This window comes from Oryza glaberrima, chromosome 1, assembly GCF_000147395.1.
Source record: "Oryza glaberrima chromosome 1, OglaRS2, whole genome shotgun sequence".
NCBI lineage: Eukaryota > Viridiplantae > Streptophyta > Magnoliopsida > Poales > Poaceae > Oryza > Oryza glaberrima.
In genome coordinates, this window is record NC_068326.1 from 18,444,877 (window position 1) to 18,472,417 (window position 27,541).

General features: G+C 43.2%; 1 protein-coding gene across 1 annotated transcript; it reads right to left on the bottom strand.

Moving 5' to 3' along the window:
- Positions 1-20,264: 20,264 nt before the first annotated feature.
- On the bottom strand, positions 20,265-23,239 carry LOC127760128 (uncharacterized). The gene is given in 8 exon segments (XM_052284343.1): positions 20,265-20,472; positions 20,581-20,733; positions 20,818-20,966; positions 21,103-21,355; positions 21,452-21,639; positions 22,124-22,281; positions 22,748-22,962; positions 23,035-23,239. Coding segments are annotated over 8 exon segments (1,437 nt in total). The 3' UTR covers positions 20,265-20,356.
- Positions 23,240-27,541: the final 4,302 nt, after the last annotated feature.

Consider the following 27,541-nt stretch of genomic DNA (forward strand, 5'->3'; position numbering starts at 1 on the left):
TGGCAACGGCGACTGGCCAGGACTGCCATGTTTGCGACCTCGCAATCGCAAAGGGGCTCGAGCAGCAGCGGCAGATAGGGAAGGGATCGTGGAGCCGACAAGTCTGGGAGCCGAGCCTAGCTTGGAGCCGTGTACTTCCTCTTTGCACTGCCTGGAGCCGAGCACAGCGAACTGTTGGATCCGCAGCTTGACCACGTGTCGTCTATCAGCTGGAGCGGGTATATATGCAGAGTTGATCGTTTGCAGCCGGGCTGCACCGAATTTTTCCTCATCGTAACCTTAAGCATGATTGCTCTATTATCGTTGTACATCTAATCAGGCAAAAAAAAAAAGTCCAGATTAGTACAAAATATGAGTTTGAGTCCAGAACAAATATCAGTTGTACTATATAAGTTGAGCAAAAGAGGTGTATGTGAAAGTGCAAGTGAATCGCCCCTTTACTGGCCAATTTAACTTTTTTTTTAATTAAATTGGCTAGCTCATGCAATTCAATATGGTCTTAAATGCATAGTTCTCCGTGTGATAAGTATATATATTGGTCATTAGGCATTTGTGTTAAGTTGTATATATTGATGCAAAGTGATTATCCATGTGATTCAATACCATCTTAATTGAACTTGTTTGTTTTAATTCCATTATCTCTACTATTATAAAAATTGAAAATGTTTTTACCGGTATTTTGGTACGTCATCCGTGTATGAGTCGATTTTTAAGTTTGTTTGCTTTTGGTAATACAGAAGGAATCATATAAGAAATCTGTTTAAAAAAACTCGCTTGCTAACTTGAGACGATCGGACTCCTAATTGCAGCTCATGATTTTCTAAAAATATATATATATCCAAGCGAACTCTCACAGTGAATTTCATCTTAACTGAACCATATAACAATAATAAGATTAAAATAGACTTCACCCATTGCAACGCACGGGTATTTTTTTCTAGTATAAAAATTGTTGGCGGTATGTCATGAGACCCTTCGACCAGATCTGCTGAAACCATGTGACCAGCGAGGCTTCAGGCTCGAGGCGTCAAGTTCATCGGGGCGAAGTCCCTGGCGAAGACTATGGAGCGAAGACGGCGAAGGGTGAAGAGCCGCGCTGGTGTCCCGCAGGTCCAAATGCATCCTGGGCTAAGACTAAATGGCGAAGGGTGCATGCCGAAGGAGGATGACTTCGCCATATCGAGTACAGCTGCAAGGAGGCCCAAGGGGCCATCCCAGCCGCTCTAGCCCGTTGGCCAGTGGGCCAGCGTTCGCCAATTGGCCCATTAGGGGCCCATGTATCTTAATTACACTACATGCCCATACAGGTACCCCTCTCATGAGGGCAACCATATAAATTCCCCTGTAAAACCTAAACTCTAATAGGGGGACTTGTAATAGGATTATAAATAGACCCCTAGGGCCATGTAAAAGCAGGGGGAGAAGAAAATTCTCAAATCAATACACTTTATTGTTCCCAACAACTGTTGAGTAACCACGTCCTTCGACGTATGCAGTTGTCGCTTCGACAACAAAAATAAATTGAATTTCTTTAGTTTTGACACTTGACTCTTGAGGAGTGGCGTAACTAGGGGTAGTCCGAGTCGGAACTACCCCGATTTTGGCCCAGAGATACCACCCCCACCCTAATTTACGCCTAAACCTAGCACAGCACCAATAGGTCCAAGATGGAAGATGTGTGGTAACAAGTAGGCGCTAGGGCTGGAGCCGCGATTCCTTTCACTCGCTGTGTTGTACGCTTGTGTCGTGCGTCCTTCCTTGCTACCGTTGATGCTCATGATTGCACCCCTGCCTCTCTTCGTCACTATTCATCCTCTCCCCACCGCTCCGTCTCTCTTGTTCTCCCGACTGTTGTCATCTTCTCGTCGTTTGCTTGGCCTGAGGTCCGCTCTTCCCATTAGCTAACGGCCACCAGCAATGGGAGGAGGGAGTGCTGGAAGCCGGCCATCGGCCGAGACATCCTAGCCCATAGGTGGCTAGGTGCCTTCCCTTGCTCGTCGTTCATGGTCAGACGTTGTCGACCTTCTATTCGCCTCATTTGTAACAGGTACCTCTACTTCTCTAGCTCATAGCTTCATTATTCTCAGTTTCTCATTTGAACTATGAACTATGAAGCATTTGTTATTTTGTGCAATTTGTGTTTAGTGATTGTGCCAATGTAGTTTTTAGGATTGGTAAAACATGAAGAGGAGTGGAGTATCGTTCTTTCGAAACCATGAATTGGGGATGTGCCAATTCAGTTTTGTTTGGTTTTATAAGTACAATTGGCTTGCATATATTAAACCGTTGCTTACTCACACAAATAAAAATGACTAAGAACAAGCTTATATCATGTAAAAAAAGAACAAGCTTAGCTAGCAAGAGTAAAGTAGTGACATTGTAATTTTCTATTCATGTATAAAACCTTTTGTACTTGAACTATCTGTATTCTAATATTTGCACATCTTAAACCTAACTTGTTAAGTTAGTCAAATATATGATATTATTGCTGTATTAATTTGTAAATTGTCCACATTTTCACTAAATATACATTTCATATGGGATTTACTACATTCGAAACTTTATTATGTGATATGAACTTCATAGGATTACCATGCGAAAATTTTCTAGCTACGCGACTACTCATTGAGGCTCCTTAATTAATTTCTAGACATGCAAGCATATGTACATGCATATGTCAGCATATGACTGATCAGTACTGTTTGGCTTGCGTGCTTTTCCCGTGTCATATGGAGGAGGACCGGCCGGGTAGGTACCTGCAGGGACTACTGGTGGTTGCAAAAATTGGTGGGTTCCAAAATGGACGACAACATATGCCATGACAGCACCCAAAAAGCTGCGTGCATGTGCTTGTCAACCAAAGTAGCACCTTTTCTTTATTTGCAATATTGTAACAACCTATAGTGAGCTACTCTGTCTGTTCAAACAAATTACTCCCTCCGTCCCAAAATATATGCTATATTTTGGGAAGGAGGGAGTATATCTTTTGATGTTTAGATTTTATCTTAAAATATATATTACAATCTTTTTTATGAGATACTCTTATATTTATATCGATCATAACCACCTCTTGTTTGATTTGTCTACCTTTTCTAATCTTAAGCAATTATTATTATTTTATTCTTGGTAAAATATAGAAATGTACTCTCTCCGTCAAAAAAAGACCCAACCTAAAATATAATGTGATCTATTCTAGGATAAGGATAATGAACCTGATCAATGAATCTGGTTAGATTAATTTTTTTAGACGAAGGAAGTATTGTCGATCAATGAATCTGGTTAGATTAATTTTTTTAGACGAAGGAAGTATAGTTTAGGACAGAGGGTAACTAGCTAGCGTGGTTTTTTTTTTAAAACTACTAGCTAGCTAGGTACTCCATCCATCTAAAAAAAGGACAATCCAAGAGATGATAGGACCCCTGCTATTACAACGAATCTGGACAACTCTCTTTGTCTAAATTTATTATACTAGGAGGGATCATATCCCCTCCCAGGTTATCTTTTTTCTTGGGATGGAGGGAGTACATACAATGAGGGGGTTTAGATCCAGGGGTATAGAGTTTTGGCGTATCACATCAAATATTATATAGGGTGCCGCATGGGGTGTTCGGGAACTAATAAAAAAACTAATTACATAATCCGTCAGTAAACGTGACATGAATTTATTAAGCCTGATTAATCCGCCATTAGCAAATATTTACTATAGCACAACATTGTCAAATCATGGAGCAATTAGGCTTAAAAGATCCGTCTTGCAAATTATAGTCACAATCTGTGCAATTAGTTATTTTTTAGCCTATATTTAATACTTCATGTAGGTGTTCAAACGTTCGATGTGATATGGTTGTTGATGTGAAAAACACACACTAGCCTAGGAGATCTGCTTAGCTCCAGTGCAGGTCCAAAGGTTGATGAGATGCGAGCGTGCCAGTCAGTTTGATCCTGCAACTGACAAGATATGCAAATAATAGATCAATGAGCCAATCGACTGACAAGCCGATGGAGTAATCCCAGCCAATGCCGATACCAGCTGATGTCGATAGGGTTTTGAGCAATCGGCTATATGTCCAATGTAGATAATGATATAAAGGCAATCGGCTGATGATAATAAAATATAATAATAATAAAATCCAATAGAAACCAATCGGCTAGCAATGATATGATAGAATAAGCACTGATCCGAAGGTTAAAGTATACATCGGTTGGAGGTCCGATGCCATAAAATCCACAGATTAGATTAAACAGTGAAACCTTTATTGTTATCGGCTAAATCCAACTTGTATATATATGAAATCCTTATAAACCGATGCAACGTCCAGATAACTTATAGGCTAGCACCCCGATAAAACATTAGCATGAACCTATTGGCTTAACAAGACTTATATTATCAACAACAATTTAGTAGGTCGAACCTAACCGATGCAGCACGAGATTGTATATGATAATCTAATACTCGATGAGTCGATAGATCTGTCTAATGTGATGGATATAACAAATCTATTTATAACAGCATCGTGATTGTAGAGATATATCAGCTAAGATAGAAGATCAGACCTAACCGAGACAGTTCCAACTAAACCGATGCGTCTCTAAACACAATGCAATTAGAGATAGAATTGAGATATCAAGTAGGCAAATATATCAACCGAACCAGAGCGATCCAAGAGATCGAAGCGATGCAGCCTTGAACGACACCGATGTAGATGATACAATTGCCAAGGCCCGACGGAACGTAGAACTTATCCCTTCGCCGGAGATTGAACTTAAACGATGCAGCCCCGCGTCAGGTGCCCAAATTCCGCCGCAAGATAAGTAAAAACCTCGGTAAAGAGGGTGGCGATGCGCCGAGAGTAGTTGTATTGATCGTGATTGATAGATTACAATGACCCCGGGTGTACATATTTATACCCATGGGTAGATACTTGTCCTTGTAGGACAAGAAAGAAAGTAAAGATAAAAGGAAAACATAAAGTCCTTATTGGACACTAAACGCACTTTCCCAAAGATAAAAGGAAACTAACAAACTATTCCTAATTAATAGACACAATTGCCTTCTTCGGACTCAACGGCGCGTGGCAATCTTCATGAAGCACATCAACTCAGTCCGAAAATGATTATAATCTCACCTTGCCGGAATCAGCTACATCGGCTTACCTATCCGATTCGATATCAGCTGATGCACACCGTAGCCGATGCAGTTCCGAAGCCTATTTATACTCTGTTTCTGTTACCGATTTCCTTCCAAATCCGCTTCGGTCTTAACTCCAAATCTGATGCATGATTTACCAAATTTCATCGTTAACACATGCCCCCCAGTTTTGGAGTATGAGAACTCATGCTTCAAAATTATCTTGTCAGGTCTTGATAACTCCAAAACTGATCTTCCTTTGCTTCTTGCAGTCAGCTTTCATGAGCTGATACTATTTGCATTAGATGAGCCAAGCTGTCAAACTTGTGGCAAAAGAATCTATCCTTGATAGGTGCCGACAATCCTTGGAATGCGAGATCTGCGAGTTGCTCATCACTTAGACTCACTATAACATCGGCTGCGGACATTACGGAATCTCTGAATATATTCCATAGCCGATTCTCCTTCTTGCTGCTCAACGGATATTAAATCTGAAAGCTTGAACTCATTGATTCCAGCAAAGAAGTAATCATGAAATTGCTTCTCAAGATCGGCCCATCCTTGGATAGAATCTGATGGTAGCGATGAAAACCATGTGAAAGCCGATCCAGTCAAAGACAATGGAAAAAATCTAACTTTCAGAGCTTCTTCAGACAACAGAATCTTCTCCTCCTCGCAAAAGTAACAGTGGCAAGGACATAGAGTATGCCGTAGATCTCCTGCCCAATGGAGGTGGATTGACTCCTCCGGTAATCGGCTACCATGCCCCCAAGACAACAAGTCTTCTCCAAGGGCAATTGAGAGAACCAGCCGATACCGGCAGGAAAAGAAAAGCTAAGGCATCGGCCATTGATCCATCTGCTCTGGCCCCAAAGAAGAAAACCAAGAAGCAGAAACCCAAGCCAGCCGATGACCTACCTGTCTTAGATCCATCCATGGAGGAAGCCTTAGATGAAGAGGAGATTGAGGAAGACGTCGACCAAGCAGCAGCTGAACTAAGCGACTTGGGAGATAAAACGCCATCAGCTTCACCTAAAAAGACTGCTCCAACTCCTGCTGCTCCAGCCCACTTTTCGAGGGTAAAATAACTCATCTTGATCATCCCTTGAAAAAGTTTGTATAGCCGATTGCTTACTAGTCTTGTATTTGCAGAAAAAGAAAACTGCTGTGAAGAAGAGATCGGCACCAGCACCATCTAAACGAGTTTCATCGGTAAAGTTTCTTCTGTAAAATCCTTTGAATTCATTCATGACCGATGTTAATTAACACTTGTCATTTTCAGCCTCCTCCTCCTTCGCCTCCTGCGCGACCGACGCCAAGTGATCGTACGCCATCGGCTGCAGGCAGCCACAACGTTGAGGAAGAAGAACAACCAGCTGCTCCTGCCATCCTAGTAAGTCTTCCATTGTCATAAATCTTAGATCGGCTGTATAACATATTTTGATCTTTAATTGTCTCCAATCTTTGAACTTGCAGGTCTTAGCCGATCTGTTTTCCTTTGACATCAAGGATTACCTTGATGAAACAGAAGAAGACACCACCAGCAAAGCCGTAGCCCCTCTGTCTGATGATGTGAGACGGACTCTTGAAGATATCTCTCATCGGCTAGAGGCGACATCATTGGATAACTTGGTGGTCAATTGTGGGTCAATCAGGACTAGGCTTCACGAAATTCAATCTCTGATCCCAGATGAGCTTGCCGATGCCCTTACTCCAATGGTTTATCTCGAAGAACACCAATTCAAGCTGGAGAAGGCCAAGCAGAGATTAGCCGATCGGCGAGAATGCAAGGATATTGGAGCCACCATCCAAATCAATCGGCAACTCGTGCATGAAGAGAAGTCCAAGCTTGATCAATTGTTTGAAGGTCCGATCAAGTCCAACATAGATCGGCTTGAAGCTCGACAGTTTGAGCTCTTGGCGCAACTTGAAGAATGCAACGCCGAGCTGGATTTGGAGCAGGAAAAATTAGCCAATCTTCCCAAGGCTGTTGAAGAACAGAAGTCGAGGCTAAAATCGGCCATTAGAAACATTGCTGATATGACTAAGTCCCTCAAGGTCATCCCTAGAACCGATGCCCAAGACGCCCAAGCAATTGCCGAAGTGGAAGAAATTAGGCAAAAGGCGATATCGGCTATCCAACGCTATCTGTCTGCATAATTAACTGTAATAGGACTTAGATTTTGAAACTTATCTTTGTAATCGGCTGTAGAAACTATGTTCCCTTTGTGATCCGATTAATATAACTTTTGCATCAAAAACCCATAATTTTTGTATATATGTGCCTCTCTAATTTTCCAATGACGAAGGCATTGATAAAATTATAATTTGGACTAAGGGTGATATATCAAATATCGGCCATCATATATTGGCAGAACACAACCGATTATGATAAAAAAACAACTAAGGGTGATACAATCGATATCGGCCATCATACATCGGCAGAACACAACCGATTACGATAATAAAACAACTAAGGGCGATACAACTTGTACCGGCCATCTAAAGGCGATGTCAACTACATCGGCTTTACATGTATCGGCAAACTCGAGCCGATCATGAATTAATCCAGACACTTGGATAATATTTCTTCAAGTACTTGCCATTAAGTGCTCGTCCATAAACTTCACCATCAAGCCCTTGCAACATATAAGCTCCTTTGGACACAACCTTATGTATTTGAATTGGTCCTTCCCAATTTGGTGACCACTTGCCGAATTTGTTATCTCGAGTTCCTATCGGCAATATCAACTTCCAAACAAGTTGTCCCTCAGAAAAAGACTTAGGCACCAGCTTCTTGTTATAATGCCGAGCAACCCTTTCTTTATCTTTGATAACTTTTGCAAGAGCTCGCAATCTGGACTGAACCAAATCTTCTGTCTCATCGGCCATGAGATTATAATACTCATCGGTTGTTAACTCATTCTGCAATCGGTCCTCCTTGAGCCAATTCTAACTTCCCATGGTAAAACTGCTACATGCCCATAAACAAGCTTATAAGGAGGAACTTGAATCGATCGATGACAAGCCATCCGATAAGACCATAATGCTTCTGCCAATCTAGTATGCCATTGCCGAGGATAATCAGAAATCTTTCTCTTAACCAACTTGATCAAACTCTTGTTGGATGCCTTGGCTTGTCCATTAGCTTGTGCATAGTACGGGGAAGAATTTAATAACTTGATGCCCATGCTATCGGCAAACTGAACAAACTCATCGGACACAAAAATCGATCCCTGATCAGTTGTAATGGTCTGGGGAATACCAAATCAGTAGATGATATGCTCTTGAACAAATTGTATAGCATCCCCTGAATCAACCTTCTTCAAAGGAATAGCCTCTACCCATTTGGTGAAATAATCGGTCGCAACCAATATAAATTTATGCCCCTTGCTAGAAGGTGGATTAATTTGGCCGATCATATCCATACCCCATCCTCTGAATGGCCATGGCTTGATAATAGGATTCATAGCCGATACTGGCGCTCGCTGAATCGCTCCAAACATCTGACAATCTTGACATCCTTTGTAATACCTGAAGCAATCTTCCAACATTGTCAGCCAAAAATATCCCGCACGCCGAAGCAACCACTTCATCTTATGAGCCGATTGATAAGTACCACATATCCCCTCATGTACCTCGCTGATTACAACCTTAGCTTGATCGGCACTCAAACATTTAAGCAACACTCCATCAATCGTCCGATAATATAACTCATCATCCAATAAGTTATACTTCAAAGCCTTATAACGCAATTTCGGAGAAGCCGATTGAGATGGATTCTGCAAATATTGATACACATCATACCTCCAATCATCGGCTGATATTGTGGCAACTTCTACCTTGATATCCTTCATCATCGGCTTGTACCCTGATGCTCCCTGAGCCAAATCATTAACTTCAACATTTTGCTCCCGAGATACATGCCTTAAAGTTACCAGCCAAAATCCATCCATCAACTCCCGACACTTTTCATTGTAAACCATCAATGTATCATTTTTGCATTCATATACTCCTGCCAATTGACTGATCACCAACAAGGAATCACCCATAATTTCGACGGCATCGACCTCAACCTCCTTAAGCAATTGTAACCCCTTGAGAACCGCTTCATACTCAGCCTGATTGTTAGTTCATAGGGCTTAATAGTATAGGCAAATTCGAAACTTGCCCCCCAAGGTGAAATTATAACTAAGCCGATACCACAACCATCAGTGCACACTGACCCATCAAAAAATAAAGTCCAAGGCACAATATCGACTAAGCCGATCGAGTCATCACGATGACCCACAATAAAATCGGCTATAGCTTGTCCCTTAATCGCCTTTGGTGATTCATACCGAATATCAAATTTCGTTAAAGCAAATATCCATTTCCCAACCCTTCCTTTCAAAATTGGAGCCGACAGCATGTACTTAACCACATCGGCTTTGCATATCACAGTGCACTCACAGGAGAATACCTTGTTTCTGCATCCAAGAGCCTGCGGCTTAAATAAAATACAGCCCTCTCTTTCCCTTCAAGCTCCTGAATCAAAACCGAGCCGATTGACTTCTCACCAGCTGATAGATATAATCTGAAAGGTATCCCTTTTTGTGGAGGATTTAAACTGGAGGAGAACTAAGATATTCTTTAATATTGTCCAAAGCCTTCTGTTGCTCTGCCCCCAGGTGAACTCTTGATCGGTTTTCAATCTCAACAAAGGTGTAAAATGTTCTAATCTTTCAGACAGATTAGAGATAAACCTTGTAACAAAATTTACCTTGCCGATCAACTCCTGCAACTTCTTCTTATCCTCCGGAGGTTGAATCTTCTTAATTGCATTAATACTCCTTTGAGTTACTTCAATCCCTCTCTCATGAACAAGAAATCCCAAAAACTGGCCAGCCGATACGCCGAAAGCACACTTTGTCGGGTTCATCTTCAAGCCATATTTTCTAGTTCTCTCAAAAACCATCCTTAAATCGGCTATGTGGTTTTCTACTTCATTTGACTTAACGACCACATCATCAATATAAACCTCAACCAACCAGCCGATCAGATCGTGGAATATGTAACTCATGGCCCTCTGATACGTAGCTCCAGCACTCTTCAAGCCAAAAGTCATCACAACCCATTCAAACAAGGCGATTGCACCAGGACATCTGAAAGCTGTCTTATGAATATCTTCTTCTGCCATAAAGATTTGATTGTAACCTCACTTGTTCAATTGTTGTTTTGTGCACAGGGTCTGAAGCCGTTGCGGATTCGAGGGCACACGGCAGGGGATATGCCCTTCGACAACCGCTACATCCCTCGACTACGGGCCGCCAAGCTCCTGCCGTTCATCACCATGGCTCAGAGGACAATGCCAGTGTACAACAGTCCAGCACTGACAGCACTCGTCGACCGGTAGCAACCGGAGGCACACACCTTTCACCTCCCTTGTGGCAAGCTGACAGTGACACTCGAGGATGTGGCCATGATCTTGGCTCTTCCCATCCAGGGGAGAGAGGTCACCGGTAGCACGAGCTCGGGAAACTGGCAGCTGACGGTGGCCAACTACCTTGGAGTCAAGCCTACGGAAGCCCCTGCCGGTCAGAGGTTGACGAAGACTTCCGAATTTCCCCTTCAGTGGTTGCGCACCACCTTTAGTCACTGCCCGCAGGACGCTGACGACTTGACAGTCGATCGTTACTGCAGGGCGTACGTGCTCTACTACTTTTGCAGTGTGCTGTTTCCTGATTCAGGTGGTGACATGGCCTCCTGGATGTGGCTTCCTCTGCTAGGGGATTTGACAGAGGCAGGACAGTACAGTTGGGGTTCAGCAGCTCTAGCTTGGTTGTACAAGCAGTCGTGCGATGCATGCCAGCGTCTTTCTTACACCTCCAACCTAGCAGGTTGTGTGTGGTTGCTGTTGGTTCGATACCTCTCACTCATATGTACATTCCACCATCATATTATCACGTTACTGACTTATATTCGTGAACATTGTCGTGCAGATTTGGATGTGGATTAGGCTACCCGTTGGACGACCAATGTGGCACAACCACCCTCAGTGGCCGTGGCAGCAGGAGGAGAGGCGACCCACGGTTGTTTTTCTTTGGGAGAATCAACCACAGCCAGTAGTAGGCCATAAAAATGAGGCCTACTACCACTACACAGAAGAGATGGATTGCCTCCAGCCTCAGCACGTGAGTTGCTAATAAGGCTTCTGTTGATGCGAAAAACACACAGTGGCCTGGAAGATCTGCTTAACTTCAGTGCAGGTCCAAAAATCTTGCCTTTAGGTTCGTGAGCGTGCCAGTTGATTTGATCCTACAATCAACAAGAAATAAAACAAGAAAATAGTAGTTAAATCCATAAATGATAGCCGATCGGCCAGTCGCCAATGACATATCATTTATCTTTGAGCCGATGTCATATTCGCATCGATCGACAATCGTAAAATAAGCAAGAAAGAACTAAATCTACTCGATCGGCTATAGATATTAACGTTATATAATACTTCTGTCGATATATACTTAAATCAAGTGATTGGGATAGATCGGTCGCCATGCCGAGATAGTATAAATAACTTAGACCGAAATATATATTAACAAGAAGATTATAGGCGTTCATAGCATAGCCGATCAGATAGATCTAGCATGTATCGGTTAATACTCCGATACCACTCTATATTAAGATATTAAAGCAAGCGAAATATATCAAACAAGAAGCTTAATATACCTAAATGCAACAAGATCTTAACATAAAGGGCAGATCTAACGTATCAATTAAGCACATAAGATATAAAGTAGTTAAATCAGGTAAGATCGGCTGAAACCCCGATACTACCCTAATCGGCAACCAACAAGCAGGCTAGAAATTGATGTTCTAATCACGACTAATGAGATCAAACTCAACTGATGCAACCATAAGTATGAAAAGAAAGACAATATCTAGACAATCAAGCCGTTGGATGTTTCATAGAGTGGTGGATATCCTATATAATCGAAGCCAACGTTGATATTTAACCTAATTGGCTGTCTTCCAGTAACAGACGTTAGCCGATTGAAGGTTAGATAACAATATTGCCGGAGATTATATGGGATATATGATAACTCGACAACATACATAAGCAGGATTAGAGTGTCATAAAGATGGAAGCACTAATCCCGATAACGCAAGCCGCCATAACAAGTCGTACCTCTAGTTGAAGATCAAAACGATGCAGCTCAACCCGAAAGCAAGAACTCATCGAAAGTAAACGAAAGTAAAAAGAGTGGCGATACACTGAAATTGTATTGAACGTGTGTTATTTGATTACATGGGTTCGGGTCATATTTATACCCGAGATACAAAATATATCCTTGTCAGACATGACTCTTATCTCTAACAAACTCTAAGATACCATAAGTCTTTGCGGCAGACTTTTGCCCAAACTTATCTCTAAGGAAATTACATAGAATATCCTAATTAATAGATACAATTGCCTTTCCAGGACTTTGTGGCAATCCATATGAAGCACTTCAACTTAACCTGATGACATGTACCGAATCGTATTCTCAGAATCGGCTCAATCGTCTACCTTGTCCGATTCGAACTCTGCCGATCTTGATCATAGCCGATTCGGACTTTGGCCGATTCTTGCTCTGTTTCCGGATCGATCTATCTCTTGGATTCCACTTCGGTTTTATCTTCATCTCCAATACTTGAATTACCAAATTTGGTCGTTAACACATGCCCCCCAAGTTAGGAATATTTGGTAATGTTTCGGATTTGCTATATCTTATCTCCAAGAAAATCGCTCATTGCTGTTTTTCCGACCGTTACCGTAGCGCTTTAAATACTAACCGTCACCCCTGAGAAACTTCACACCGTTACTTCTGTTTTCACCGCTTAAGGAAACTCTGTTGTCTCTCTCTCCAGCGACCTCCTCGGTGCGGAAAAGGCGATCTAAAGACGATTCTCTCTCCGGCCAAGCTTCCGCCCGCGGCAATATCGACTTCCGCCAGCTTGTCTGCTGCGCCATCAGCCGAATATGCAGAGGTACATATCCATCGGCTAGAACCTCTCCTTCGTGCAGTAGATCGGTTTTCCTTTGTCTCATCTTGTTTTCTTCTTCTCTATTCTTTTTTGTATCTGTAGCATCTTTCCAATCTGGTTGCGATTCCCAATCTATCCCATGAGCATCGGTATTTCCTTGGTCCAATCGGCGATTCCGACCCCACTGAGTTCATTAGCACCGAAACCAATAGGATACCCTTTAGATTGGCCAACCCAAATATTGGTCATTGGAAAAACACTTTCAAGTCTTGGCCTTCCCATGAAAAAGTTGGCCCGCCTGGTACAAACGCGTGTTGGCTAGCACATAGGTTCACTAGGATAAACTCGGAATTGGCCAAGCGCTTGCCCTTACAATAGCAAATTCAGCTAAGGATGAACATCTAATGGCCTCTGCAGCTTATTTCTGGTCCAACACCCTCAATGCCTTCGTGTTCAACCAAGGGCCGATGACCCCCACTCTGCTTGATGTCATCATGATTACTGGTTTAGATATCACTGCATTGACCAACCCCATAAACTTGAACTCCAAGAATCAGTTTGAGTTCAAAACCAAAACTATAGGTGGCTGGTCCGGCTATATTGCAGCATATATGGGCAAAGGGTCTGTTACCCCTCAAGAGCATACAGCCTTTCTACTAATGTGGCTTGAGAAATTCCTGTTCTGTGGATCGAGCTGTGGCCCTACCACCAACTAACAATTCTTAGTCGAAAGCCTTGAAGCGAAGAAACAAATCCCTTTAGGCAAAATCATCCTCGGCTATCTGTATCAGATGTTGAACAATGCATCGGCCAGAATAGCCACAGGCTCAACAGTAGCTGCAGGTGGACCATGGTGGTTACTGCAAACATGACTTAACTTAATCGGCTACCATGCCCCTAGGACCTCAAGTCTACTCCAAGGGCAACTGAGAAAAAGGAAATCCAAGGCATCAGCTATTGATCCATCGGCTCTGGCTCCCAAGAAAAAGGCCAAGAAGCAGAAACCCAGACCAGCCGATGATTTGCCTGCCTTAGATCCATCCATAGAAGAAGCCCTGGATGAAGAGGAAATCGAAGAAGATGTTGACCAAGCAGCAGCTGAACTGAGTGACTTGGGAGATAAAACACCATCGGCTTTGCCTAAAAAGACACCTCCAACTCCTACTGCTCCAGCTCACTTCTCAAGGGTAAATACTTTACCTTGATTATTTCTTGAAAAAATTTGCAAAGTTGACTGCTTATTGATATCTTCTTTGCAGAAAAATAAGACTGGTGTGAAGAAGAAATCGACACCAGCACCATCTAAACCAGTTCCACCGGTAAGGTTCCCTCTGTAAAATCCTTTAAATATGTTCGTAACCGATGACAATCAACACTTGTTTCTTTCAGCCTCCTTATCCTTCACCTCCTGTACAGCCAATGTCAAGCAATCGTACTCCATCAGCTACAGGTAGCCACAACATTGAGGAAGAAGAACAACCAGCTGCTCCTGCTATCCCAGTAAGTTTTATCTTTAAAAATTCCAGATCGGCTGTATGGCATATTCTGATATTTAACTGTCCTCAAATTTCCTTTTGCAGGTCTTAGCCGATCTGTTCTCTTTTGATATCAAAGATTATCTTAATGAAGAGACAGAAGAGGAAACATTCAGCAAAACCCTAGCTCCCTTAGCCGAAGATATTAAAAGAACTCTTGAAGATATATCCCATCGGCTAGAAGCATCTTTGGACAATCTGGTGGTTAATGCCCTCACCCCAGCTGAGCTAGTTAATGCCCTCACCCCAGTTGTTTATCTTGAACAACACCAATTCAAGCTGGAGAAGGCTAGGCAGATATTAGCCGATCGACGGGAGCGCAAGAACATCGAGGCCACCATCCAAGCTAATCAACAGCTCGTACATGAAGAAAAAGCTAAGTTGGATCAACTCTCAATCGGGCCGATACAAACCAATATAGATCAGCTCGAGGCTCGCAAAATAGACCTCTTGTCTCAACTGGAAGAATGCAACGCCAAACTGGCTTTTGAGCAGAAGAAATTAGCCGATCTCCCAAAGGCTGTCGAAGAACAGAAGTCCAGACTGAAATCGGCCATCAAGAATGTGGCTGATATAACTAAATTCTTCAAGGTCATCCCTGGAACCGATGCTCAAGACGCCCAAGCAATTGCTGAAGTTGAAGAAATCAGGCAAAAGGCAATATCGGCTATCCAGCGCTACCTGTCTGCGTGATTGGCTGCAATAAGGACTTAGTAATTTTGCAATCAGCTGTAAAAATCATATGTCCTTTGTGATATGATTAATGTAACTTTTTTTGCATTGAAAACCCACAATTTTTGTATTATTTTTATGTATGTGCCCCCCTAATTTTGCAATGACGAAGGCATTGATAAAATTACAATTTGGACTAAGGGCGATATATAAAATATCGGCCATCATATATTGGCAAAACACAACCGATTATGATAAGATCACAAAAAAAAACTGCTAAGGGCGATATAATTATATCGGCAATCATACATCGGCAAAACTCAATAGATTATGACAAGACAACAAAACCCACTAAGGGCGACACAACCATATCAGCCATCTAAAGACGATAGTAATCACATCGGCTTTACATGTATCGACAGACTCAGCCGATCATGAATTAATCCATACGCTTGGATAATATTTCTTCAAATATTTGCCATTAAGTGCTCGTCCATAAACCTCTCCATCGAGTCCTTGCAACATGTAAGATCCCTTGGACACAACCTTATGTATTTGAAACGGTCATTCCCAATTTGGTGACCACTTGCCGAATTTGTTATCTCGAGTTCCTATCGGCAGGATTAATTTCCAAACAAGCTCTCCGTCAGAAAAAGACATAGGCACCACTTTCTTGTTATAATGCCGAGCAACCCTTTCCTTATCCCTGGTAACTTTTGCAAGAGCTCGCAATCTTGATTGAACCAAATCTTTTTTTTCATCGGCCATGAGATTATAATATTCATTGGCTGTCAATTCATTCTGCAAATAAATCCGTCTTGAGCCGATTCTAATCTCCCATGGTAAAACTGCCTTATGCCCATAAACAAGCTTATAAGGAGGAACTTGGATCGATCCATGACAAGCCATCCGATAAGACCATAATGCTTCTGCCAACCTTGTATGCCATTGCCGAGGAAAATCAGAAATCTTTCTCTTAATCAACTTGATCAAACTCTTGTTCGACGCCTCGGCTTGTCCATTAGCTTATGCATAATATGGAGAAGAATTCAACAACTTAATACCCATGCTATCGGAAAACTGGACGAACTCATCGGACACAAATATTGATCCCTGATCGGTCGTTATCGTTTGAGGAATGCCAAATCGGTAGATTATATGCTCTTTGACAAACTGGATAGCATCCCCTGAATCAACTTTCTTCAAAGGAACAGCTTCTACCGACTTGGTGAAATAATCGGTCGTAACCAATATAAATTTATGTCCCTTGCTTGAAGGTGGATTAACTTGACCGATCATATCCATTCCCTATCCTGTAAACAGCCAGGGCTTGATAATAGGATTCATAGTCGATGCTGGCGCTCATTGAATCGCTCCAAACTTTTGACAATCCTGACATCCCTTGTAATATCGGAAGCAATCCTCTAACATTGCCGGCCAAAAATACCCTGCACGCATAAGCAACCACTTCATCTTATGAGCCGATTTGTGAGTACCACATATACCTTCATGTACTTCGCCCATTATGACCTTAGCTTGATCGGCACTCAAACATTTAAACAACATCTCATCAATCGTCCGATAATATAACTCACCATCCAACAAGGCGTACTTCAAAGCCTTATAATGCAATTTCCGAGAAGCCGATTGAGATGGATCTTGCAAATACTGATACAGGTCATACCTCCAATCATCGGCTGTAATTGCAGCAACTTCTACCTTGATATCCTTCACCATCAGCTTGTATCCTGATGCCCCCTAAGCCAAATCATTAGCTTCAACATTTTGTTCCCGAGACACATGCTTCAAAGTTACCAGCCAAAAACCACTCACCAATTCCCGGCACTTCTCATTATAGATCATCAACGTATCATTTTTGCACTCATATTCCCCTGCCAATTGACTGATCACCAACAAAAAATCACCCATAATTTCAATAGCATCGGCTTCGACTTCCTTAAGCAATTGCAACCCCTTGAGAACCGCTTCATACTCAGCCTGATTGTTAGTTGCGTAAGGCTTAATTGTATAGGCTAACTCGAAACTTGCCCCCCGAGGGGAAATTATAACTAAGCCGATACCACAACCATGAGTGCACACAGATCCATCGAAAAACAAAATCCAGGGTACAATATCGATTGAGCCGATTGAGTCATCACGATGTTCCACAATAAAATCGGCTATAGCTCGTCCCTTAATCGCCTTTGGTGATTCATATCAAAGATCTAATTCTGTTAAAGCAAATATCCACTTTCCAACTCTCCCTTTCAAAATTGGAGCCGATAGCATATACATGACCACATCGGCTTTACATATCACAGTGCATTCATTGGACAATAGATAATGCCTTAATTTCGTGCAAGAAAAATATGAACACAAGCACAATTTTTCCACAGGAGAATACCTTGTTTCTGCATCCAAGAGCCTTCGACTTAAATAGAAAATTGCTCTCTCCTTACCATCAAGTTCCTGGATTAAAACTGAGCCGATTGACTTCTCACCGGCCGATAGATATAATCTGAAAGGCATGCCTTTCTGTGGAGGGATTAAAACTGGATGAGAACTAAGGTAATCTTTAATGTTGTCCAAAGCCCTCTGTAGCTCTGCCCCCCAGGTAAATTTTTGATCGCCTTTCAATCTCAACAAAGGTGTAAAAGGTTCTAATCTACTAGATAAATTAGAAATAAACCTCCTAACGAAATTCACCTTGCCGATCAACTCCTACAACTTCTTGTCTGAATCTTCTTGATTGCATTAATGCTTCTCTAGGCAACTTCAATCCCCTTCTCATGAACAAGAAATCCCAAAAACTGGCTAGCCGATACGCCAAAAGCACACTTCGTTGGATTCATCTTCAAGCCATATTTTCTAGTTCTCTCAAAAACCTTCCTCAAATTGGCTATATGGTTTTCTATTTCCTTTGACTTAACAACCACGTCATCAATGTAAACTTCAACCAACTAGCCGATCAGATCATGGAATATGTAATTCATGGCCCTTTGATATGTAGCTCCAGCGCTCTTCAAGCCGAAAGTCATCACAACCCACTCAAATAAGCCGATTGCACCAGGACACCTAAAAGCCGTCTTATGAATGTCTTCTTCTGCCATAAAGATTTGATTATAACCTACGTTGCCATCCATAAAACTTAATATCTTATGTCCTGAAAAAGCATCAACTAATTGATCGGCCACCGTCATCGGGTACTCATCCTTAGAGGTAGCCTTGTTTAAATCCCGAAAATTGATGCACACCCTGACCTTGCCATTCTTCTTGATGACCGGAACTATATTATAAACCCACTCAGCATATCGGCATGGACGTATGAAACCAGCATCGTACAAACGTTTAACCTCAGCCTTGACAACATCGAGCATATCGGCTTTACATCTCCTCGGCGGCTGCTGATATGGTCTAACCCCCGGTTTAATAGGAAGCCGATATTCAACAATTGATCGGCTGAGTCCTGGCATCTCATAATACTCCCAAGCAAAGCAATCTATGTATTCCTTTAAAAGCTCTATCAACTTGGTTCTGAATTCCGGAGATAAGTTCTTACTGATAAATGTCGGCCTTGGTCTGTCTCCCGGACCTGTCAATTTCCTCCAAATCATCAGCCGACATGAAACCCCGTCCTTGCTTGTCATCGAGATCATCTACCGTGTCCTTCGTGTAGACGTTTGAACCCTCCACGACGCCCTCAAAATAAAAATTTGGGCTCTCCATCTTCAATTGGTTGTATATCACAATCGGACACTTTTAGAAAATCTCCATCCCAAACTTTTCCAGACAGGCAATCAATGCCATCCATCTCCCAAAGAGCTAAATCGGCACTAGCAACATTAACTGAGCTGTCGGCTGGCACAATCTCAATCTTGTTACCTTGCCATTGAATCAAACACTGGTGCATGGTTGAAGGAATACAACAATTTGTATGAATCTAATCCCTTCCAAGCAACAGGCTATAGGAACCCTTCCCATCGATGACAAAAAACGTTGTAGGAACGGTCTTACTGCCGACTGTCTGCTCCACATTCAAAACTCCTTTAGTCTCCGATGGATTGCCACCAAAATCCTTGAGAACCATGTTGGTCTTGATGAGATCATCTAAATTTCTACCCAACTTTCTGAATGTAGCATATGGCATCAAATTTATAGCGGCTCCTACATCAACCATCATCTTGGACATCGGCTTCCCTTTGACAAATCCATTAACATACAACGGCTTGAGATGCCGATTTTCTGCCCCTTCTGGTTTCTCAAAAATCGCTTGTTCTGGTGACAAAACCAATCTAGCAGAGGCTTCTTCAACATCATCAACATCGGCCTCCTTTGCTCCAAATTCCGCAGGTAGCATAAAAACCATGTTTACTGATGCGGACGCAGTAGCCTTACCCTTGAGCAATCTTTTTTCCTTGTCTGCTTTAGCTTCATCGGCTGTTGTGACCGTGCTCTTAACAAGCCACTCCTGCTTGGTCTTTGTTTTCTTTAGCCGATGGTTGATCTCTTGTTGGACCTCCTGAAAACGTTCCCTGTTCCTCATTCTTTGAACCCTTCTTTTTTTATTCTTTGTGAAAATACTAGAAGGACACCATTGATTCTTCCTATCTTCATCCTGATAGCAATCCTGATTAACTGGGCCCAATCTCTGATGAACAGGTAACCTTTTCTGACTCAGCCGATTACCCCTATTGTAAGATCGGCTTGTACTCCCTACATTATCACTACATCCAGGGCAGTCTTCAATCGATGGTAGCCTCATACCTTCATTCCAACAGAATCTGAAGAACTCACAGTCCCAATGAAGATCAAAACCACCATCATATTCTCTATAATACCTCTCCTGCTGTTTATGATAATTCTTCTGATACTTGTTAATAATTCTAGCCGAACTTATCTGAAAATTCCGACTTTTCCCTCCATCGACTGTCCTTCCAGATGTATGTACAATATTAACAGGGAAAGGATTACCATCGACCTTCATCGGCTTCTTTGAATCATCAAATTTAATCTTTCATCCCTCAATGGCCACCTGGATCTGCTTATCAAGGTCCATTTCTTCACCATCGATCTCTCCTTTAGACTTCTTTTTCTTACTTTTCTTAGCAGACGCGTTGCTTTTCTCTTTGCCTGAAAAAGAAGTTTTGGGCAGGGTGTAAATTAAAAAAGAATATGTTACACGAAATAAGATTTGGGCATAAGTAATGGATACCAATGAACAAAGAGTCATATCCTTACCATCGCCATCCTCTGAGGCGGCATTTGTCATATCATCAATAGCAGCTTTCATCACATCAAGGTTCTTTCGTGGTGCAATACCCTTGTCATATAAGTCTAGTCTCTCCTCAACTTGTTCGCGCAGCTTCTGACCGAAAACTGAGGTATTCAACTCTGGAATCCACAATCAAATGCAAAAAGAACTTAGATCAGATAATAAGTATGTGTAAAGTATGCTAACAAAGTTCTCAAACTAACCTGAATAACAGTCAATGCGTGAAGCAATAGAACATTTATTTGCCAAGTATCGAGCCATTCTACCCTTGTTCTTAGTTGACGCACGGCCAATAAAAGACGAGTGAAATATGAGGCCATATTTGGGTGTGTTACCACGAGTTTTCAGAGCTCTGCAGTTAAATTGAGAGAGGAATAGATTATTTTTACAAGCATAAAGGTCCAAAGGTTATCAATATTTCACTTTGAAAGGAACTGACAATAACCAATGAGGGATTGAAACAATATAAGATCATAAGCATTAAGTACCGGAAAAGTGCCTTTTCAGCGCCAAGAATTTGAAGAGTGGAAGCAGGGCACTTCGCAAGATTTGAAACACTGCCAGCATGAGAGATTAACCGGGCTCCAACAATTTCACCAATCAATGATGTCAGATTTGGTGCAATGTCATTCATCTTTGTTACCAGATACTCATAAAGATTTTTTCTGTATTCAGATGGATTCATGACCCTTTGTGCGAACTGTTGGACATTGATCAAATCAACTGGTGAAAGATCCTGGCCTGAAAACACCATGGAGAACATAAGTAAACCGGCAAAAAGCCACTCCTGTGACTATTAGGGACAGTCAATTATGGGACATATTCTATTATAGTTACCCATAGATGCCTTTGCTGCTTCAACAATTTCTTTTGCCTTGTCCTCATCTCCAGTTAGATCTGCCAAAGCTGGGATGTCTTTTTCTTCTAAATCAGATTTATTCACCACAAACTTTGCAATCTTAGAATAAATGTAGTTATCGTTCACGATTTTGACCAGCTCAGGAAAGTGCCAAGAATACCATTACCTGCATTGTGGTTAAGAACCAATTTATTACATCGATACCAATATCGCACAGAATATTTTTTAACATATTGAATCAACGAAATTGGTAAAAATTAGTTTGTTACCACGCTCATCATAAGCATAACAAGACATGAGATAATGCCATGTGGACAGTTTGATATCTCAATAGCATATAGCCGCAGATAGTCCTAAGAAGAACCATAAAGAAGAGGCTTGACAAACTAAGAACCAGATTATACTAACAACTACTAAAAATATACAGGAGGGTGTTCTAGTCATAAACTAACTCACATGCACTTGCAGCATGTCATAGGAATCCTCTACCATGGAGCATATGAAATCAAGAACAAACAACTAGAATATTCTCAGGACACAACAGCATCAAAACAAAATTGAGGTGATTGAGTTCCAGTCACAACATCAAAAAAATCTAAATAAAAGACTAAACAGTGAACAGGTAAATTAAGCAAAAGATGAAAACAAACCTCACTCTCATGGAGAAGGAATTGATATCTTTATCAAGCGTATCCAACAAAAAGATCGCTTGAATTACCATGTTATCCACACGGTTCAGATTGAACTTAACCTTTGCCCTGCTATAGCTATGCCCCAGGCCTAGCTGAGCCTTTTCCAAGTCAGTTGGCTGCAATCGAAAACAAAGAAGCAGGTAAACAAACAAGAATAGGAAAAATAACCATTTTATGCATGGAACATATGAAAGCATCAAAGCATTGCAGTCCAACAAACATGGTAGCAATAACAGAGGGTTATCAAGAGAACCTCTCTGTATGGAGTTCCAGGCAATTCACTTCATAGTCTAGTTAAGTTACACTGGATAACAAAGATGCTGCGTCAAGCACCAATTAGTAAAATCCTATAGACAGTAACTCTACAGACCAAAATCACGCAAAATAAAATTTTAAGCTAGGAGCATTAGAATTTGTAATTTGATCAGGATTTCAAGTTTTCCCAGGAACTGAGACTGCACTAATGCAGAACTGCAGAAGGCATAGTGCTACCATCCACCCCAACACGCCCCCATTCAGATCAGTCAAACAACACCACGTCAAACATACACTAGATATAAGCGCAAAAGTGAAATCAACCACCTTGAGTTGATCAATGAAATGATCGAAATGTAGCCGCACTCCACGGAGCAGTTCCTGGACGAACTCATTGCACTGGCAGGGGATCCCGGTGGCCTCGGAGATATGGGACCCGACCTTGGGCTCCATGACACCGACGCTGTACTTAGCCTTCTTCCCCTCCTTCACCTTAGGCAAATTGAGCTCCAGGAAGCTCCTCAGCTCATCGGTCATAATCCCTGCACGACCACTCACCCATCACCATCAGTCCATCACCTCGATCACCTATCATTCACGAGAGGGCGCCGTACCTTCGGAGATGGCGTTGCACTGGTTGAGCGCGTCGACGGCGGAGGAGAAGGGGGAGAAGCCGGCGAGCTTGACGGCCTTGCTGAATCGCTGGAGCTCCAGCACGGAGGCGCGGGCGGCGTCCACGCCCTGCCCGATCTCGTCGACGCCGTGGGCGTGGAGCAGCGCGTACCCCGACGCCGACTCGAACAGCAGGTACAGCGCCATCGCCGCCGCGAAGTTCGCCGGCGGCGGCGGCCGCGCGGTTTGGGAGGTTAGGGTTTAGGGAGGGCAGGGAGGAAGAGATCAGGAGAGGGGCAGATGGGAATGTGATTTCGCGGAGGAAAGCCGTTATTTATCGTGGTTTTGCGTGGCGCGAGTTTCGGCCGTTCGATTTGGATCAATGGTTGCTAGAAATAAAAATTAGAAAAATGTTGGGTATTCATTCAAATCTCTTTATTTTGGCTAAAATCCATTGCTATTTGGGCTATTAAAATCTGAACCATTTTAATACATTTTACAGTTTGGCATTTGTTATTTGTCCTACGTCTCTAAGGTAGTAATATCAGGAAGGACAAAGGACGCAATGTGCCTGGGCAAGATCGTTAATTTACTCCGTCTATTTGAGTGGATTGTACTTTGGGACACCTTTTGTTGTATAAGTATACTTTTGAACACCCTTAATCCAAGCTCTTCATTTTGGACTAGCTAACTTCATGTTTGTTGCATTTTAAATCACCTCAACTCTCTTGTATGGTCATGTTCATTCTCTACTCCGACAAAGTTATGGCAGGCTTGTAGGCGGATAATTTTGCAAGCATAACAGAGCCAAACATGCTTGGGGTCGTTGATGTGCTAAAGAAGTGATCAAAGGTACTCGTACGATTAATGTGTTTTGTGCGTTTATTCATAGAGGTGAGTGCTTGCCTCTGTACTGTGCTTTGCAAGCTTGAGCTCGTCGACGACCGTACCCCTAGGAAGGAGCTTGTGCTCCGCATCCATGAGGGTGGCGGTGTTTGGAGGAGGTTTTATCCGTCTCTCTTTACCAAATCTGGAAGTATCGAGAGAGATGAGGAGGTCTACACTATGGTGATGCAGTCAGGGTAGGTCTATTAGACTCAGGTGTTGAGGTGACAGTCACATTGCTGAAGCTCCGAGACCAACTCACACGCACTAGCCACCTGACTCAGCGAGAAACTCGGAGCGACCCAAGCTATGGGGCTTGTAGTAGGGGAGAAATCACGGCGATAAGACGTGACTCTAGATGAAACTATGTAATATCTCACTTTGTTGCTGAATTCATGGATGAATAAGTGTTAGTAAAATATTATAGAAATGATTATTTAAAATGTTGTGAAAATTACAGGGAAGATGATTTGATATAATTGTATGTTGAAATTTACAATATTATATTCTAGACGACGAGATTTAAGATGCTCTCGAATAGTAATTGCTAGGTGGAGCTCCGACGAACATCGACGGAGAAAATACACCTTATATGATAAAAAAAAACCTCGTCCACACGCTAAAAGACACAGAATAAACTGTTTTCGATAATTGAGGAAGCTTGTATGACTGGTTTTACGGTTGATGGATGTTATTTTATGGACGTTTTTTCATGCTAGACCGCCTAAAGGCCTCACAGACTCACAGTTTTACTGGGCCGTTTCCGAGCCCATCATTTAGCTTCCGATTCGACCATTCCCCAAATCCCAATTCTGTACTACTTAAAAAAAACCGCGGACGAAAAAACCGTGCTAAAAAACCGGGCTAAAAAAGCAGGCGAAAAAAACCAAATCTGTCCGATAAAAAAAAGACGAAAAAAGGGAAAAAAACTGCGGGCGAAAAAAAACCAAATATGTCCGATTCAAAAGGGACGAAAAAAAGGAAAAAAAGGGCCAAAAAAAGAAAATAAAGCAAATATGTCCGATAAAAAAACGGGCGAAAAAAAGGGGAAAAAAACCGAAACCAATCTGACTACATCAACACGGTAAAAAAGGGAGAAAAAAATATACAGATCCAAAAAAGGGAAAAAAAGGGGAAAAAATCGAAACGAATCCGACTCCGTCGACGAGGTAAAAAAAGGCAAAAAAATTATACAAATCAAAAAAGAGCGAAAAAAGGGAAAAAAAATCTAAACGAATCCGACTCTATCGACGCGGTAAAATAAAGGCGAAAAAGAATATGCCCAATTCCAAAGAAAATCGAAAAAATACGATGTGGTAAAAAAACAAATCGAATCCGATTCCATCGACGCGGTAAAAAACAATTTTTTTGTCCGATTCAAAAAAAAAGTTGCGAAAAAAGATTTTCTGTTTCTCTTTCTCTCTATATGTATCTCTATCTCTATCTCTACTTACTTAAAAAATTAAAAGGTGTTTCTGTCGTCCGTCCGTGAAAAAAAGCGTGAAAAAGAAATCGAGTGAAAAAAAATCGAATCCGATTATATATGACGCGGTAAAAAAAAGTTAAAGACGTTTCCGTCATCCGTAGTAACGAAAAAGGGGCGAAAAAAACATGAAAAAAAAGGAAAGTCCGATTCAATATCTATATATACCTAATTAAAAAATTTGTATGGCTTGGTTATAGTTTTTGTCTGTCAAAAAAAAATTCCATTCCATCGCACGTGCGATCGATCCCGCTTCAATCCCTCTCCGATGGCAAAAGAAAAAAATAATGAGAGACCGCATCAAATTTGGACCTAAATCCTAAAGAAAACACTACTACAAAAATACAACATCAGATTCAAGAACACTAAGAAAACGCCGACGGCGGAAGGGTAGGGTGTCGCCGTCGCTGCCGAACCGCCACCGCCGTCGCAGGGATGTTGGTACGTCGGGCCGCCGCCACGTTGTTTTGAGAGAGAGGTGGGGAAATGATTTTAGGGTTAGGGTTTGGGCTGTTGAACTTTTATATAGGTCGGGATCAATCAGGACCGTCTACCAGATCGGACGGCTCTAGCTTCTCCCGCGTCAGGCCGAACCCTACTCACAGGCCGCCCACACGGAATAAGTTCACTTTAGGTCGCTTAAGTTGTTCCTCCCGGATTCTATTCCCAGGCCACCCACACTATTGGGCCGCCTCATGGACCGCGTGTACGCTCCGTATGGAATAAGTTCACTTTATGTCCCTTGAGCTGGACTTTACTTCCCGTGGCCTCACCACCTCTCCCCGTCGTCCTCCTCTCTCTCCCGTGCCGCCGGCCATCTTCAGCCGCCCCTGCCGCCGCGTCAGCACGCCGGCCGGCCGTGCCGTCGCCTGCTCCAGCATCGCAGCCGCCTCCTCTTCGTCGGCCTGCCCTCTGTTTCCCGCGGAGACCTCCGGAAGTGCATCCCTGCCGGCAACAGTGGCGTTGCCACCACTGTTCCACCTTCGGCCGCCTCTGCCGCGTCCCCTGTGCGCCGGCCGACTTCGCCACCACCTCTCCCGGCACCGGAGCACCGTCCTCTTTCCCGGCCAGGCCACGGCGTCGCCCGAATTTCGTTGAAACGCCGTCGCCCGCGCCGGCCTCTCCTTCCTCCTCGTCGGCTCGTCGGCCCGCTGCACCACCACCTTCACCAACATCGCAGCGGTGTGTTCCACGCCGTCCCCTCCTCCGCGCAGCCGCTGCTGGCTGCCATCGTTGTTTCCTCGTCACCGTTCGTCCTCGCCGATCGACGTCCCATCGGTCGCCCGGCTCGTCGTCTCGCTGCGCCGCCACCGTCGTCGGCATCGCAGCGGCGTGTTCCACGCCGTCCTCGCCTCTCTGCAGTTGCTGCCAGCTGCCATCGTCGTCTCCTCGCCGGCCCCGGTCGTCGTCGTCGTCGTCCTCTCGTCGTTCCCGGTTTCGCTCGTCGTGGCGTTCGTCCCTCCATCAAGCCATTCTCGTTCGTCGTCCTCGCTCCGTCAAGTGCCGCAGCCCCGTCATCGTCTTCTTCCTCGCCTCCGCGTCGCCAAGCGTTGCACCGGCCGCGTCTCGCCTTCGTGCAAGGATCACCGCCGAAGTCGTTCCCTCGCCGTTCGCCTCCGTCGTCCCCGAGCCGTCTCCGCCTCGCTCGTTCGTCGTTGTCGTTCCCACGCCTCGTCGTGTGGTGGTAAGGATCTCTCCCTCGTCGCCCTCGTCCTAGTCCTTTCGGTGTCGCCCGTGCCCGTTGTGCGGTTGTCGACCCCGGTACCCGTGTACTGTTGCCGGTTGTCGTTCGCTTGTGCGTGTGGTGACCGTGTTAGTGTGCCCGCTCGGTAGCCGCGTGGTTTCCACGTGTGCAGGCCGTGTGGTGTCTAGTGGAGTCCGTTTGTCGACCACTTGCCTCAGTTGACACACAGGATCTGTTTCCGTCGACCCATGGACCGTCTCTGTGTACTCGGTCTACTGTGGTCCCTTAGGTTGACATGTGGGGTCCATATGTCAACGGCGCAGTCTTCCTGTCTTTTCCAGGCTAGCGCTTACACATGTTTTATAGTTGCAAAACCTAATCACAATAATCCGTAAATCTCCATATAACAGCATTAAACTTCGGATGATCATATCTTGGTCATACGAACTCTGAATCG